At 34.7% G+C, this 17,916-nt stretch overlaps 2 protein-coding genes across 4 annotated transcripts; one reads left to right on the top strand and one right to left on the bottom strand.

Annotated features, from left to right (window-relative positions):
• Window positions 1–3: 3 nt before the first annotated feature.
• Window positions 4–7,667, bottom strand: LOC110788657 (AP-3 complex subunit sigma-like). The gene is made up of 7 exons (XM_021993300.2): window positions 7,490–7,667; window positions 7,339–7,381; window positions 7,183–7,244; window positions 5,403–5,499; window positions 4,855–4,925; window positions 301–392; window positions 4–191 (listed from the first exon to the last, which is right to left on the bottom strand). Exons 1-7 carry the CDS (start codon window positions 7,556–7,558, stop codon window positions 128–130), a joined length of 498 nt encoding a protein of 165 aa, XP_021848992.1. The 5' UTR covers window positions 7,559–7,667; the 3' UTR covers window positions 4–127.
• A 2,434-nt stretch (window positions 7,668–10,101) lies between these two features.
• LOC110788658 (60S ribosomal protein L2, mitochondrial) lies at window positions 10,102–17,867 on the top strand. 3 transcript variants are annotated; one of them, XR_008931273.1, is made up of 6 exons: window positions 10,102–10,120; window positions 13,911–14,034; window positions 14,174–14,253; window positions 14,711–15,487; window positions 17,035–17,111; window positions 17,296–17,867. XR_008931273.1 is itself a non-coding variant. In XM_021993302.2 (5 exons), exons 3-4 carry the CDS (start codon window positions 14,190–14,192, stop codon window positions 15,472–15,474), a joined length of 828 nt encoding a protein of 275 aa, XP_021848994.1. In that variant the 5' UTR covers window positions 10,103–10,120; window positions 13,911–14,034; window positions 14,174–14,189; the 3' UTR covers window positions 15,475–15,487; window positions 17,296–17,867. The 3 variants fall into 3 exon arrangements, 2 of the variants coding, with proteins under 2 accessions (XP_021848994.1, XP_021848993.1); XM_021993302.2 differs by lacking the exon at window positions 17,035–17,111 and having other exon boundaries at window positions 10,103–10,120; XM_021993301.2 differs by lacking the exons at window positions 10,102–10,120; window positions 17,035–17,111 and having other exon boundaries at window positions 13,905–14,034; window positions 17,302–17,867.
• The last annotated feature ends 49 nt before the right edge of the window (window positions 17,868–17,916 follow it).

The raw sequence follows: 17,916 nt of genomic DNA, 5'->3' as shown, positions 1-17,916 counted from the left end.
AACTAAAAGAAATTGTGATAATATTTCAAAGAGAGTATCTCAATTTTCAGTCATAATTCAGGGTGGCAAGGCATTCAGAATCTATTAGCACATAAACAATGAACGGTCGTCAACAGCTTTCACACCATCACCTACGCCAGCTAGAAACCGACTTTGGGACAAAACGGTTGGTGGTGGAAGATGCTTCCAACCTATATACATTGATACATCACATCAATTTTCCTGTGTTTCTTTTCAAGGCAGATGTGTGGAAGCTTACTTTGATATTTTCCTTTTCATATGAGAGGTGTGGAAGCTTACTTTGATATTGCCTCAACAGCCCGGATAACTTCTGCGGAGTTCGTTTCTAGTACCTGGCCTCCAAAAATGATCTCATCTACAATTGTATGAAGCTGCAAAGTCCAAGAAAAGAACATTAGTACCATGCATGGCAAATAAATCGCATATACGGCGCAGAATTAATCGGAAAAGTAACTCAAAATCAACAAACACAAAAAATCCAGTACTTCAATGTAGTTAGAGAACATGTTATCAGTCGCACGACTAAAAATTTGAAGGATACTTTAGGGCAGATTAGTAACTCAAAATTGACAACAAAAAACCAAATCCAGTACTTCAATGTAGTTAGAGAACATGTTATCAGTCGCACGACTAAATTTGAAGGATACGTTGAGAGAATAATATGTTTAGGGCAGATTAGTAACTCAAAATTGACAACAACAAAACAAATCCAGTACTTCAATGTAGTTAGAGAACATGTTATCAGTCGCACGACTAAAAATTTGAAGGATACGTTGAGAGAATAATATGTTTAGGGCAGATTAGTAATCATTGACTTTTTCATGTCAATTGTTGGCTTTTGCTTACTTTAGCTTTTGGCGCCAAAATTGGCCTACAATTCTGTTGTAACAGAATGTTGTAGTTATTTTGTTTAGCTGCTGACCAGTTACAGATAGGATATAAGATGGTATAAATAACCAAGACAGCTCACTTGTAAGATCATTCAATCAATAATACAATCATCTACTTCTCTCTCTAACTCTTGCTCTCTTTCTCCCTCTAAGATTCTATTCTCTCTTCTATTTCTTAAACTCCATTTCTGTGTTCTAGCAGAAAACACCAAGCTCCTGCATCATTGGTATCAGAGAGAACATTAGTCAATGTTAATCTGCCCTTAACATTTTGATTGTTCCATAGCACCATCCCAACTGTAGCTGTAGCAGATGGTAACTATCTGGCTTGTCAACATGTGTGTAAAGGTTTCAGTTGCAAAATGCAAGGGAAGTTCTTTACGGCAGATGTTATGTTGATTTCATTAGGGGTTTGTGAAATGGTGCTAGGTGTACAATGCGTCACGGATGGCCTCCCACACATCGCATGCAGCAACATGCAAGATATCGAGTATCGCAAGGCATCGCGGTGCACCGCCAAGGGTGGCGGCAAGGTCGTTGGGCACCACCGGGCAACATGGTGTTCCATCGGAAAGTGGGTCGTGTGGGTCAGCAAGGCAACATAGTGCATCGGGTGCACGGACAACATCATGGGCCATGGGGGTGTGCCTGGGCGCTGGCAGCAAGTGGAGCACCCACCCCCTATAGAGGTTTATTTTTAATGGGGGAATTCCTAGTGAACACCCACATGACAGTAACGTAATAATGGGCCGTTCGGGGACCAAACGATATCCAAATGGGCTGAAACTTGGGGGTCCCATGTATTTTGGCCCAATGAAGACAATGGTTGGGCCAGATTTTGGGTTTGAGGCCCAAAAGGGCCCGTTTTGCAGCAGGTCATTCCGGTTGTGCACCGGAAGGTTCTAGTACTCTAGCTTGGTTGTTTCTTGAAGGTTCTAGATAGGGTGAGTCTAGAACCTTGTTGTACAGATTAAGGAAGATGTTTCTAGATACCTTCTTGTGTAGGAAGTTCCCTTGGAGGTGGGAACAATCTAAGAGCTTGTAGGCTCTTGTATGTAAAGAGTAATGTAGAATGTTCTAGAGTAGAAGGCTCTAGGGACTTGGGTGCCTATAAATAGGTTACCGCATTCATTTGTACATTTGTACAGCCAGCCAACACATTGTAAACATTCTCAAGCAATCTAAAAACCTTTCCAAATACTCTTGCTTACTTGCTTACAATTTTCCTTACTTAGCCATTTTTCGTAACACACTTATCCTAGCAAAGTCCTCGGGTTGCTTTGACTAGTGATCTCACAGGACTGTGATGCTAGCAGGCAGCGTGCATAAAGCTTCTAAATAGGCAGCACGTGACAAATGGCTAGCCACTTTAGGTACTATATGTTGGAACTTCAAGAAGTTGATCATGGAGTTTGAACAAGATGGAAGCCAGTTTGTACTTGAAGGATTACATCCACAGAAAGTTAAGGTAATTGAAAGAACTTCTAGCTATTTTCTTTGTTGTTTAAAAGTGAGACTAATATCTCATGAGTACTCACTTCATTATAAGGACAGACGAGAAAAAGCTTAAAATGGTTACTATAGCATAAAGTATCAATACCTTTTCAGCTGATCCCATTAAATTTGAATGTAAATTATGTACCATGGTTTTTATTTAAATATGGTCCGATTTGACTATCTCTTACAATATTTCTTTTATAATATATATACATTTTTCTATTATCTTACTTTCATTAATTCCACCTTCTCTTCCTTGCTTTTTTCTTTTTACTTCCTGCTCCCTTTCCGGTTTGATTGGTGACAGTGACGATCTCCTACGACGATTCATGTTAGCCGACCCCAAATCATTTTGGGACTAAGGCTTTGTTGTTGTTGTTGTTGTTGTTGTTGTTGTTGTTGTTGTTGTTGTTATGGTCTGATTTGACTATAAAATACAATATAACTGTGGTAAGGAAAATATTGTTGTTGATGCTTTGTGACCTTTGTCTAGAATGCAGGGATCTAAGATATTGTATATGGTCAATTTGTCATATCAGTGTTGTCTTCTGATTTGACTGAACTCATTAAAGCAAGCTATGCCATAGATGATGGTCTCGTAAGAATTCTGAATCAGCTAGAACAATCTAATACAGTAGGTCCAATTTACAAGATGGGATGTTGAAAAAAAATAAGGAAGTTGGTTATAGGTTCTAACAATAACTTGAGAACAAAGGTGATTCATTGGTTGCATTTTGCGCCCTGAAAGTGGCCATTTAGGTAGAGAAGTGACACTCAAAAGGGCTAAAAGTTTGTTCTATTGGTACGGTCTTACCAAAGATGTCAGACACTTTGTGAGAGTGTAGAGTGTGCAAAGTAAATGCAGCCATGGTTTACTACAACCATTACCTATCCCTGAAGTTGTTTGGATTGATGTATCAATGGAGTTTAAAAATCTGCAGGGAAGGATGTAATTTTCGTGGTTGTTAACAGAATAAGTAAATACAGCCATTTCATTACACTATCGCACCCATTCTCTGTACCTCAAGTGGCTCAAGCTTACTTGGATAATGTGTTCAAGTTACACAGCTGGCCTAGGAGTATAGTGAGTGATAGGGATGCCTTTTCTGAAGTCAATTATGGAAAGGCTTGTTTAGTCTACATGGCACTTAATTTCTGTTGTCATCATCTTACCATCCAGAAACTGATGGCCAAACAGAAGTGGTTAACAGATGCCTTGAGAGTTATCTCATATGCATGTGCAGCGAACACCCTAATGAGTGGAATGCTTGGTTACCTTTGGTTGAATGGTGGTACAAATCGTAAAATACTCATTTCCACTCTGCTACACAGTCCCCATGAGATTGTTTATGGACAATCATCTCCTCTATATTTTCCCTATCCCTATCTGCCACGTGACTCCTCTAATGAAGAGGTGGATAGACGTCTTCGTAGGAGGGAGGAAACTATCAATTTGATCAAGTTTCACCTTCTAAAAGCTCAATCTAAAACGAAACAGATCAATAAGTGTCACCCTCTAAGAGCTCAATCTAGAATGAAACAGCAAGCTGGTCCATAGGTATGATAGTTCATTCCTAGTGGGTGATTGGGTCTAGCTTAAATTTCAACCTTACAAACAACAATCTGTTGTACATCAGAGGTGCAGTCAGAAGATTTCTCCAAAGTATTATGGGTCATTCCAGGTGGCTGCAGTCATTGGCAAGGTAAAAGCTCAAGTTACCTAGTGAAGCTAAAATACATGATGTCTTTCATGTTTCCTAACTTAAGGCTTCTCGTGGAGAGTTGCCTATTGCTACAAACATTCCTCAATGGTTCCATGGTCAAGACTTTAGAGCATTATATAAGCCAATGGCTACATTGGACTGGAGGGTGGTCAAGTTTCAGAATCAGGCCCAAGTGCAATACTTGGTGCAATGGGGAATGCTTCCCTGACCATGAGTCATCTTGGGAAATTGCTTCCAAGTTTGAAGAAAATTTTCCTGCTTTTGTTTTGTCCTTTAAACTTGAGGACAAGTTCTTCATAAGGGCAAAGGATTATTAAGGGCGGATTAGAAATCATTGACTTTTTCATGTCACTTGTTGACTTTTGCTTACTGTAGCTTTTGGCGCCAAAATTTGTTACAATTCTGTTGTAACAGAATTTTGTAGCTATTCTTTTTAGCTGCTGATTAGTTACAGCTTGGATGTAAGATTGTATAAATAGCTAAGACAGCTCGTTTGTAAGATCAATCAATCAATAATACAATCATCTACTTCTCTCTCTAACTCTTTCTCTCTTTCTTTCTCTAAAATTCTATTTTTTAATCTCCATTTCCATGTTCTAGCAGAGAGCTCCAAGCTCCTGCATCATAATAGTACTCCTTAACACCTCCAAATAATTAATTTGAAGTGCTAAAAGAAATATTAATCATCTGTTTGGTAATATTTGATGTATAATTAGCATTACCTTGCCATAATTGAACACTATGTCAAGCTCACAGACATTCTTGAAGCATTTGTCCAATGTTTCTACAAAAACTACAATCCAATACAAGGACCATGTGTCAATAATCTCATATAGTGACTGAAATGAAAAGCACATTATTGCAAAAAGAAGCAATAAGGAATGGCAAAGAAAATTTCAAGCAGACACTTTACTACTCCCTCCGTCCCTAAAAGATTGCTCCACATTCCTTTTTTAGATGTCCCTATTTGTTTGCCCCATACCTTATTTAGTAACATTTCCCACTTGCTCTCTCTCTATCTCTCTCCTCAAGGGTTCACTTTACCGACCCATGTGCGCATTTTACACCGACATATTAATTAATACAGTGAAGTTTGCTCTATGGAGCAATCTTTTAGGGAAGGAGGGAGTATAATGCAGCAAAAGCGCAAAGAAGTCTTAAAATTCATCACCATATGTTGTAAAATCACAACTCCTAGGAAAGGTAAATGGTATAAGGGATCAAATAGCAAAAAGCCTTTTTTATTCCTTTGGTGAGGGCAAGTTCGTACCTTGTATTAAATCGAGCATCGCTAGCTCATTTTCAGCACTGTCATACACAAATACGAAGTAAAGGGTTGCATAATGCTTGTACACGAGTTGAGAATCCTGCAAATGAGAAAACATCAATTAGGATTAGAGTACAGACAGGCGATAGAGTAGTAATGCTATATTTCAATGCATCAAGTGCAAAATAGGTGGTTAGGTCAACCAGAAATATACCCCATCCCCCCCCCCCCCCCCCCCCCCAAAAAAAAAAAAAAAGAGTATAAGAGCAGAGACTACACACACGGAACCAAAATCGTATTGCTCAAGCTGCCGGAATGGGTGAAAGCTATGAAAAGGAGATAATGCTCCAGAGAGTTATGAGACTTGGGCCCTTAGAGGTCTTCATCATGAAAGAAAATATTTGTAACAAGATGGGTATGAACACTACGCTCAAATCAGATGGCTAATTGAAGGACTGGTCACGGCATTTTACTTAATAGCTCAGATTATTTTACTCTGCAAGCTAAAACAAAAATGGGACAAGTCAATATATGCAGGCTTCCTTGGAACTACAACTGTATGCTAAATATCAAGTTCTCAGATTGGTCATGACATTTACTTTTTAGCTCAAATGATTTACTCAGCAAGCATACAATGATTCTAATTTGGCTTCTTGATCAGATAGGAAACTATTTATTTCGGATCATTTAGTTATGTTGGATGAATCTCCTACCAGTTAGAAATCTAAAAGGCAACTATTATCTCAAAATCCTCATCAGAGGCTAATGCAGAGCCATATCTCAAGTTGCTTCTAAATCTAACGTTGTATGGCTTGTTATGCTTGAAGAATTTTTACTTGTTCAATAATTGAAACCATTCAAGCGTTACTGTGACAATCAATAAGCCCCGCACGTAACCAAAGACCCTGCACATTTGCATTTGCTACCGTTTAACCAGAGAAAGGGTTATGGAGGACTTCATTCAACTGATTTAGTTGCCTACATAGTCTCGGTTAAATTACCCCTTCCCCACAGGGTCAAGAGCTCTCCATGCCAGGAATGTCGTTTGCATCCCTGGGCTTGAGAAAGGTGTTGTTGAACACAGCAGCTACACCACAAGCTTTACGCGGCATTACAACAAATTCAACTCAGCCTTGAAACCCCATCAGCAAGAGTTTGGTTTCGGATATGGTCAAAGTTTGATATGTCAATAGCAAGACCTAAGCTGCAACTCAAAAGGTAGCTCCTGAGTCGTCAGCTGCGCTAAGATTGAAAGGTAGCTTATTTAACCTTGTTTCCTTATAGTTTAAAAATCTTGTTAGGCTTAATCCTTTCCTTTCTATATTTATTGAACTCATCCGTCTCGAATACTTAGAATCTTACTCAGACATAGGTCACATAGCACCCAAGCTCAAGAGAAGTCAGGTTTTGCAAATTCTGCACAATTTCCTTACAAAACTATTCTCAAAAGTTGGGGGGAAATATACAAGTACTTGTAATGATAACTGTAGCACAAGTTTCATCACCAAAAGGAACATCTTATACACTTATGACTTATGAGACAAAAAACTGGTGAAAAAATTAATTAATTAATTACAGTAGAACAAAAAAGTCGGCAGCATGAAATCGTTGATCTAGGTCAATTTACACAGAAACACAGCCTTAATCCATAGGTTTGGCTGGAAGATCACAATCAACTACAAATTTACAGAAATGACAACGAAGAAAAATTATGTGACATCAAACTTCAAGAAACTTGCAAATAAGTTTTAATGCGAAATTGAATCGAAGCTAAAATACGCACCGGACCAAAAATGGAATCAACATTCACGAAATTGCTGACATTTTCAGGCCTGTTGCATAATACTACATCAAATAATTACCAGAAATTACAACTTTCTCGATTTTGAAGTAATTACAATGACGATGAATATGAGAAAAATTAGAGAGATTGTAATACCTGAGTAGAGAGTACGAATCAGCTCCTGCTGCTTGTCTGGATGCTTTAGTTTCGATCGGAGAACAAAATTGCGAAATTAAGTTCGAAGTTGAAAATTGAAAAAAAAAAAAATCGATTGAATTTGGATAATCAATTATGAAGACATAATTACCTGGAAATCGTAGAATTTCGTGAGCCGAGGCCTCCCTTGGGTGTTCATCACTATCACTGCCTTTATCATTTTATTTATTTGATTTCCAGGTTACCAATTTGATTTGGTTTGATCAACAGCTTCTCTCTCAATTCGGAAAAATGAGTGAAGTTTGGGTTGACCCTTGATTGGATTGGGTTTAAACTGTTTAAGCCAGGTTTATGTTCAAATTGAACTAGGTAGGGTCCATTTGGAATTAAGTCGGGTTTGGGTATAAGTTCATTTGACTTGTAAGTGGTCAAGTTTTTATCGGATTCAGGTAATCTCAGTTTCATTCCCAATTGGATTTTAGCGAGTCAAATTGGGTTTTGGATAGTGTAGCCATGTAGGGGTGGATTTCCCTACGAGTGTATGACAAGTGTGATTGTGTCTTGTGAAATAAGGTTTGTGGAATTTTAACGAATTAAGATTTATGAAATGGACAAAGTAAGGATGAACCACAACGAATGTGCTACCTCTCTTTCTCCGTCTTCTCTTCTTCCATGACTATTGTTCTTATTCGAGGTTTTAATGAGGCAATCAATATTCCAATGAAGAGTGGACATTTAAGGGGAAGTGTTGAGAAATAAAATGTGAATGCCCACAAATTTGAATACATGATATTCCCTCATTTAATGTTTTCCTTAGTTTTTCTTTAACCTATGTAGATAGGTAGGTGTTCTAATTTTTTACTGTAATATCTAAGAGCATAGTAAATCTTATAAATAGAGGAGAATGCAAAGAGTCAGGCCCGGTTCTGACATTTTATAGGTCCTAGGCAAAACAAGAAAAAAAGGCCCCTTCTCTAAAAAATTCTACTATTAAGAATTTGCTAGAATTCATTGCTACCAAAGTGAATTTCGTTAAATTTTAATTTATTTTCCAATAAACATATTCCATACTATGTATAATTACGTTAATCAACCAAATAATAGGAATTAAGATTCCCTTCAAAGAAAAAAATAAAGAAGAAGTACGAAGTACTAATTACTCCGTACAAAAAAAAGGTATTGCTAAATATTTATACTTCGTATTTTACTTCTACAATCAATCTAATCTTATACTATTTGAGTCTCTTTTATTAACACAGTCCTATTAAGGTTGAATAAACAACTAATGTAATCACAATATTTTATTCAAAACAAATATTTACTACTAGTATATATTTTGATATTTTTGTTATTTTTATAATATTGAAAACGACTCACTGAAAAAAAAATATAGATCAATAGATGATATCCAGATAAAAAATGGGACGGATTTATCTTCTAGATAAGAAACCAAAACAAATTTCCATGAAAAGAGAAAAATACAAAAAAAAAAAAAAAAAAAAAAAACGAGACACATTTATCTTCTTGATAAGAGACACGAAGAAATTTCGATTTAAAAAACACAAAGAAATTAAAAGCTAAAAAAATACTCCCTCCGTCCCGGAATACTCGACCCGGTTTGACCGGCACAGAGTTTAAGGGACTTGAATTAACTTATTTAATTTAATAGGTAGTAGTTGATAGTGGGGTATTATTTTAATGTAGTTAGTGGAAAATGTGTAAAGGGGTGGGGTTGGGGAGAGTAGGGGTTGAATTTTTAATTATTTTTTGTATGGAGTAGGGGGTAGGTGTGTTAATAGGGGCGGAGTGAGAAATAATATAATATTGTTAGAATATTTCCATTTTTAGAAACAGGTCAAGTGTTAAGGGACGGTCGGATAAGGAAAACAGGTCAAGTATTCAGGGACGGAGGGAGTAAAAAATAAAAAGAAATTTCCATTTTAAAAAAACACAAAGAAAGTAAAAGCTAAAAAATATCTGCAATTGAAGCTCGAACCCACGATGCAAACATGCAGCTTTGTAGCAACAACCACTACGCCATGCTACCATATCATTTACATACGCGCGTATTTTGTTACATGTACAAAACTGTAGTGGTTCGGTTAGAAAACCTTTCGGACTTGGGTCCTAGGAGGGCGCACTCCTCGCCTATGCCTAGGGTCGGGCTTGCAAAGAGCAAATCGATAGAAAAACATTCACTGGTTATTTCCTTACAATAAACTATACATTTTCATCTCATTTTAACAACCTTCAAACTATACTCCGTACAAAGTATACAACTTTAGTTGTATGTTCATGATGCTCTATGGATTCTACTATGTTCAGACTCGCTCTCCTGGTTACGTTACTCTTGTCTTCTTGCGTTCCCCCTATTCAGGTTCTGTGGCTGGTTAGGGATCTTCGTTTGCTTCTTCGTTCGCTTCAGTGGTCTCTTCGGAAGGTTTCTCGTGCTATGATTCAACCTGCGCATGATCTGGCTGTTTCGGCTCGTAGACGTCATCTTCTGAGCTATCGGTTTTAGGTTTTGTAGTTTGTTTGTTCGTTCATTTGTTGTCCTTTTGTCAAAAAAAAAACTCGCGGCGTTCCCATCGATTTAATGGCTCACGGTTTTTTTTTTTTTGTGTGTGGGGTTAAATTTGAATTGCGCGAACACTAACCGAGTTCTTACCATAAAAACAATGGGCTCTACCATAAAAATTGTTAAATTAAGGAGACCAAAGAATAAGGCCCATCAAATAGCAAACGATGCGTTTAATGTCGTCGTCAAGACGTCAATTGAGGGGTTTTCTTCAATTCCACTTGCATGGACCCGGTCCACCATAAGATTACCATGGACCAGGGTAATTAGGTAATTTTAACAGTGAGTAAATTATAGAAACTGTAGGTTTTGTAAAGTAACTATATCTCCAGAATAATAACTATAAACATAATAATGATAAGAATAACTATTCTATCATAAGAGTAACTATATCATATAGAAAAGTAATTTTAACTGTAAAACAATTACTACTATATATTCATTCTTGCAGACAAAAAGAGTAAATTATAAGTAGAAACTATAGGTTCCGTAAAGTAACTATATTTTCAGAATAGTAACTATGAAATAAATAATAATAATAATAATAATAATATAGTAATTTCGATGAGAACAATTATTCTATCCAAAGATTAACTATATTATATAGAAAAATAACTTTAGCTGTAAAACAATTACTATATTATAAAAATTAACAATATGATATAGATGGTTTAGAGGTCATATAGTAATTTTTTCTATTATATATCACATAATTACTTAAATATAAAAGAGTAACTATATCAAAAGTAACAGTAATTATAACTCTTGAACAATAATAAAGAAAACATTAACTACTTGGTTAGTTGTTTTAGCTACGACATTCTAATTCTTTGCATCTATTAAATAAACCATGTTAAACTCAAATGTTTTTTGAACTAAAAAATAATAATCGATACGTCCACGTGGACCACGTCTCTTTTTTCCACCAACACATCATGTCCTTCCTCTACCACGTTCTTGGTTTCCATTGTTGTTAGGATTTTCTTCTTCTCCTCCTGCTTTTGTTTTCCTTGCAGAATTTATTCTTTGCACGATTTCAATTCTAGGTGCATCATATTTGTATTTCTGTCATATTTGTATTTCTGAATCAAAAATATTTAAACTAAGTTAATAATTTAACATTTAAATATGAAAAAAGAACATAGTAACTATGTAAAACGTGTAGTTTCTATTATGCATCATGTAGTAACTCTTACAATTAACGATGGTAAAATACTTGCAGAATTGCATATATGGTTATTGTTATTGTTATAGTCATATAGTTACTGTCAAAATAATATAGTCACTTTTATTAATAATAACATGGAGTACAAAGAAAGATCATAAAAAGAACATAATGATAAGATAATAACTATTAAAAATATATAGTTACTATTATACATGATATAGTAACTCTTAATATTAATGATAGTCATATACGAGCAAGGTTGTAGATATAGTTATTGTTATGATCATATAGTTGTTGTGATCATAACATAGGAACTCTTATTACTAATAACATAGAAGACAACAAAGAACATAAAAAGAACATTATAATATACACAAAAAACTATACCAAACATATAGTTACTATAATACAAGATATAATACCTATAAATATTATTAATGGTAATTTAGTCACAGAGTTGCAGACATAGTTGATGTGATGATAATAATATAGTAACTCTATCCATAATACAGTAACTATATCATTAAAAAATATAGAATAACATAAAAACATGCACATAACATAATAAACTAACATAGTACTTATTTCAAAAATATAGTAACTATATAAAACGTACAATAACTATTAAAGAAAATAAACATATGGTAACAAGTCATGATCAAATAAACATAATATCTATTTCAAACATATAGTAACTATATAAATAATATAGTAACTATAGAATAAAATAAACATATGGTAACACATTATGATAAAATAAACATAGTACCTATTTCAATCATATAGTAACTAATATAATAATATAGTAACTATTGTACACATATAGTAACCATTATAATTACACAACAACTACCTTAACATATAGTGACTATTATTATAATATAGTAACTATTGCACAAATATAGTAACCATTATAATCATATAGTCACTATCTAAGAAGCAAACAAAAATATACTCGAAATAACATATTACATAATGTAATCGTATAGTAACTATTATTTATCAAAAAGTCACTATAAACTGTTCATAACATATTAACTATCTTAAACACATAGTTATTGTTTTAAATTTATAATAACTTTCTAAAAAATATAGTAACTATTTTAAACACATAGTTACTGTTTTAAAGTTATAGTAATTTTTAAAAAAATATAGTTACTCTAAAAACTACTACTAACATAAACACAATGAATATTTCAATGACTATTAAAAACATTATTTCACAACATAAATTAAAGGTAACTATATCATTTATATACTAACTATATATATGAAATACTAACCCTAATTTCACCCAAACAACAAACACTATTTCTACCTCTTGTGCTTTGCTGCATCAATTCTTAAAGTTCACAGCCTTTGTCTCTTTTTTTCTAAATTTAAGGCATTATTTCTTCTTATACAAATGATATTGTAAAGTATTTTTGGAGATTCGTCACTAGATAGTGCAACTTTAGGACCTGGAATAACATGTGATTGATACTTCGTATTATTTTCTTATACAAATATCAAATATATAATAACTATATAAACCATATAGTAACTATATAAAACATATAGTGACTATTATTAAAATGTATTAACTATTGAACACATATAGTAACCATTATAATCATATAGTCACTATCTAAGAAGCGGACAAATACATTCTCTAAAAAACATAGTACATAATGTAATCGTATAGTAACTATTATTTATCAAAAAGTCACTATAAACTGTTCATAACATAATAACTATCTTAAAGACATAGTTACTGTTTTAAACTTATAATAACTTTCTAAAAAATATAGTGACTATTTTAAACACATAGTTACTGTTTTAAAGTTATAGTAACTTTTAAAAAAAAGTATAGTTACTCTAAAAACTACTACTAACATAAACACACAACGAACATTCCAGTGACTATTAAAAACACTAATTCGCAACATAAATTAAAGGTGACTATATCATTTATATACTAACTATGTGAAACACATATATATACTAACCCTAATTTTTACAAAACAACAAACATTTCGAATCACTCAACAAAATAATAACTATTGTACACATATAGTAACTGTTGTACACATATAGTAACCATTAAAATAATATAGTAACTGTTGTCACATATAGTAACCATTAAAATTACATAGTACCTCTTTAAACCATATAGTTACTGTATTACTCATATAGTTACTATTTAAAATCGTGAAGTCACTGATCGAATTCGCGAAGTGAAAACGATACTTCGGTAAAACACAAACATTAATTTCTTCAAAACAACAAATATTTTCAATTTTAAATAAAAATAGACTTAAAATTCTTTAAAAAACAACAAACCGAGATGTGATCTCTAAAAATTCTTGCGAAGATTTGTAGGCGAGCGCAAATTCTTCGTTTCGATTTCGGCAACGACGAACCTCCTTCTTGATCTACTACTTCCTCCAATTTTTCCTCGTCAAATAGATCCAATCATAAGAATTATAAGATAATTACGAAAAAAATCGAACAAAACCTAGAAATTTGGGCTAAATTTTGAAAAGCATAGAGAGAAAATGAAGAGAGAGAAAATGAAAGAGAATGAACAGAATGTAGATCTGAAATTTTGAAAAATAAAAAAGTTTAAAACGTATATAAAGTGGGCTAGACACAAATCGCATTAAAACTCTTCAAAACACATAGTAACTCTTTAAAACACATAGTTACTGTAATACGGATATAGTTACTATTTAAAATTACAAAATAACTGTCACATGACAGTTACATATGTTACCCATAAAAATTACTCTGTTGCCTTGGTCCACGCTAAGTTAGCATGGACCAGGTTTATATTAGTGTAAATAGGTTTTCTTTCCCACTCACTCTTCCCGTTTCAGGGTTCTTCTCTCTCTTGTCCTGCATTCCGTCGGCGATATAACCTCCGGCGAGTCGGCGACACCTGAAATCAATCCTATATCAGAAACTTCAGGTATTATAGATTTCATTTACACAATTTATTTGTTTTTGTTTAAAATCGTGAATTCATCGTTTTTGTTAAACCCTTCATCATAGCAACTATAACTCTACTTTTCTTATTATCCCCCATTTTGTTTATTCTGATTCTTCAGCTAAAATTGAGAAATCATGAAGTGGAACAGTATGAAGCCCTTTAAGAAGCTATTAGTATCCCAAGGAGGATCAACTGCTGGTAAATTTCTTGCCATCTCCTTACTTTTGCGGTTTTAGATTTATTTTTTTAATCAATAAAGATGTTAATTTATGTTCATGTTAATGTCGGTTTTATCTTAAATGAGTTAGAAATTATTTGAGTTTTTTCCCCTTCAAGTTTTATGCTTAGTACCCTAGTCTTGTTCTTTTTATTTACTGTTGGGTTCGATCAATGCTTATTGACTTGTTATATATGTTCATTTTAATCTTGGTTTTATCTTATATTGAGGTAGAATTATTTGGGTTTTTTTTCCCTTCAAATTTTATGCTTAGTCCTCTTCAAATTTTCTTCAAATGATTTGGGTATCAATTTAAGATGTTCATTGTAATGTTGGTCTTGTTCTTTGATTTAATGTTTGGGTTCGATCAATGCTTGTTGTTACTGTGAGTAGTGAGGTCATGTCTAAATTGATTGTGGGTGCTTTGATTTCGACAAGGGCGTAATTCTGCGGGCCGTATTACGATCTACCACCGAGGGGGTGGGGCGAAGAGATTGCAGCGTAAAGTCGATCTAAAGAGGAGCACTTCATCTATGGGTGTGGTAGAGAGGATAGAGTATGATCCCAATCGCTCCTCTAATCTTGCTTTAGTTCGATGGATCGAGGGTGTGCATCCAAGCAATCAAAGGGATGGTGATAAAGACTTCTCTCCTCCACAAAAGTTCACTGAACCTATCACTACAAAAGTAATTGGTCAGTTCCCGTTAGCTTGTTTAGCTCCTGGACTCCTGCGTAGTAATGTATTCAATAAGAATGTTGGGGGAAAAATGAGTAGTGTGAAGGATGTGTTTGTTTCTGCTTTTGCCTCTAAACGTGGAAAAGGAGAGTCTTTAACTAATATCCCCCGAGCAGCTGTATCCGGGGCAAAACCAGCTGTGTTTTCTTCAAAGAATGGAGAGAAAGTCAGTGAAGATGAGAGAAAGTTTTCTGTTTCTGATGTACAAAGGTGGAGGAAAGATAGTAGTCTTTGGGATCATAAACTCAAGCGTAAAGCAGCTGTACCTTGGTTGAGTTTTGTCCATGATGAGCCTGTGGGGCTTGCCAAGGCAGCTCTTCTGAATGACAAGTCAGGTGGGAAGTCGTCCAAGAATGTGAACATGGTTGATCGTGCACCACTCACTTATATATTAGCGAGTGACAAACTGGAAGCGGGGAAGGTTGTGATGAACTATGATTGGTCCACACGCACTACTCGCAGCTGAAGTTCCGAAAGTTGTAAGTTTAACTTATGATAAAGTGCTTTTAATGAATTTTTTGATGAGTGTGTTTGATGCTTTTTTCTATAAATTTTTAGTTATAACTTACAAGTTCTCCAGAAATACATCTTTGTGCCCTGCTGTGTAACCTGTAGCTGTTCTTAGTAGGGTTCCTTAATTCCTTTGATAATACATTCAGTTTTTTAAGTTAGGGATGGTGAATTATTTTATTCGATGTAGGCTTTGCATCAAACAAAATATTGATTTGCTTTTAATGAATTTTGGTGAGTGTGTTTGATGCTTTTTCTATAGATTTTTAGTCATAACTCACAAGTTCTCCATAAGTTCATGTTCGTGCCCCTACTCTGTAGCCTGAAGCTGTGCTTAGTAGGGTTCCTTTGCTAATACAGTCAGTTTTTAGTTACGGATTGTGAATTATTTTATTCGATGCAAGCTTTGCATGAAACAAAATATTGATTTGGTTGACATGTTTTTGAGGGAAGTTGCCCAATCACCTCTCTTTATATTCAGATGGTTGTTAGAATCTTAAGAATTGGATGTATTGTGATTATGTTGTATGTGCGTCAGTGCGTGACCTCATCCCGCCATCCGACTATAGCTTCATTTTCTTGTTTCATATTGGGTCCTTTGGTCTTGGTTGCTTACTTGTATTGTCAAAATCTACAATACTTGATCTGGTGTTGTAGTTATAGTGTTATACTAGCAGGAGGCGTCTTTCTTTATTGGCAAGGTGGCCTTTTTCTTTTTACTGCATTTTACTTGATGAACCATGGGCAAGATGAAATTAAAATTTTAATATTGTGATAAACCTGTTATGTAAAAAACCGTGTTGCTGCAGATATGTTGGCTTTTGCTTGAAAGTTTGTGATTTTTGTGTGAACACTCGCATTTCTTTCAACATAATTTGAATGCCTCCGAGGAAATTCTTGCCTTGGGCAGGGTAAGGATGGGTAGATGTCCGCAGCCTTACCCCTAGCAATAGAAGTATAGAATTTAGAATATCATATGCTACTTACAATATCCCTGCATTTGACCTTCTGCCTCTTCATAGTAAATAAACTGTGTTGTCGCTGTTCTTAGTGTTTTTTTAGTCTATTACAATCCAAAAGTAATGGATATGGTTCAAATGGATAAATTTATATGGCTTTTGAGCTTAGAACACATCACCTGCAACTTTCAATCATTAACATTTATTACTGAATTAACACTGATCAAATGACTGGTAATCTGATCCACTTTAGAGTCTGTCACGACGGTTTAAGTTCTAGGCCTGGTTGAAGACCTGCACTTGCCAAAACATTTACACTTGTTTAGAATGTTGTGAATGTTAAGTTCATCATATTAAAGTTGACCTTTTTACACTATTCCGGAAACCCAAAGACTCGATCAACAAGCCTAATGTCCAAAGTTATTCAACTTTTTGGCGTGGGACAAACCATTAGTGAAGAAAATAAGCAAAATAATCATATAGTATGCTCGTAACACAACTGTGTAGAGTGGATTTAAGACATTTTACTGACATTTCCTTGATTTCCTTGAATCTAGGCAAGTCAAATAATGCGCCTAATGCACTCGTGGCCTTCCTCATTTGTGTTCGTATATTTGTGTGTATAGGTAATTAGGTATGTGTTCATTTTATGACCTGACATCAGTCATTATGAATCCATATAGTCATTAGATGGTTTCAGTAGTTCCTCAAATGTCCACATTACATCCCTTTTACTTCCCTGAGAGATTTCCTTCCCACACTGCTTAAGTATTCGATTTGGATTTGGTTTAAAAAATCTTAGAAATGACATCTTACAGTTACAGGTACAAGAAGACGGTAGAATGAATAAGCTGATTTGAAGGTGGAAAAGGCATGTCTTGTGAGTTCTGTTTGGTGATGTAGGTGTTGCAAATAGCCTTCACAAGACCATAATTTCTGCAATACCATCAACAGAACCACTAAATGTGGATGCTGTCTCACAGTGTTGAGTATTTTTTTTGTACGGACACCAATTCTAGATCCAAAGTGGAATAGAGAGAATATACCAACTTGTTTGTTTGAGTTACTCCCTTTGTTTAACTTGACGCCTCAGGAAATCATGTATTGAATTTTGTCACATTTGACTGGTTTGCATTTCAGAGGCATTTTTTTGACTGGTTTAAGGATAGTCATCGGACTCATCTCATCGCTCATCAGGCTTCAGTGCCTTGTTGCATTGTACTCATTGAAAACTTGTGAAGCTTGTTTGCTTACTTCCATCTTGAATAACTTAATCATGTATAGAAGAGAGCTGAGTGGAAAAGAGTGGTGTTTTTGCTGTTAGTTTGTACTGATTCAATTTACTTTGAAGCAATTTGTTGGTCTATGGTAATTTGTTATTGGTTCTTTATTTGATTCGATCTCAGGTCTTGGGTATCACCCCCTCAAAACTTTACCAC

The sequence above is a fragment of the Spinacia oleracea genome, chromosome 3, assembly GCF_020520425.1.
Source record: "Spinacia oleracea cultivar Varoflay chromosome 3, BTI_SOV_V1, whole genome shotgun sequence".
Taxonomy (NCBI): Eukaryota; Viridiplantae; Streptophyta; class Magnoliopsida; order Caryophyllales; family Amaranthaceae; genus Spinacia; species Spinacia oleracea.
The sequence above is the reverse complement of the archived record's forward strand: the minus strand, read 5'-3'. Positions and strand labels throughout refer to the sequence as shown.

What these genes read in the sequence shown, in the direction of transcription:
- LOC110788657 (XM_021993300.2), bottom strand. Translation starts at nt 7,558, where the DNA reads ATGATAAAGGCAGTGATAGTGATGAACACCCAAGGGAGGCCTCGGCTC. An exon ending in CGAAATTCTACGATTTCCAG is followed by an intron (nt 7,382 to 7,489) that starts GTAATTATGTCT and finishes TCGAAACTAAAG; the next exon opens with CATCCAGACAAGCAGCAGGA. An exon ending in TTGATTCCATTTTTGGTCCG is followed by an intron (nt 5,500 to 7,182) that starts GTGCGTATTTTA and finishes TCTCATTTGCAG; the next exon opens with GATTCTCAACTCGTGTACAA.
- LOC110788658 (XM_021993302.2), top strand. Translation starts at nt 14,190, where the DNA reads ATGAAGTGGAACAGTATGAAGCCCTTTAAGAAGCTATTAGTATCCCAA. An exon ending in CCAAGGAGGATCAACTGCTG is followed by an intron (nt 14,254 to 14,710) that starts GTAAATTTCTTG and finishes GATTTCGACAAG; the next exon opens with GGCGTAATTCTGCGGGCCGT.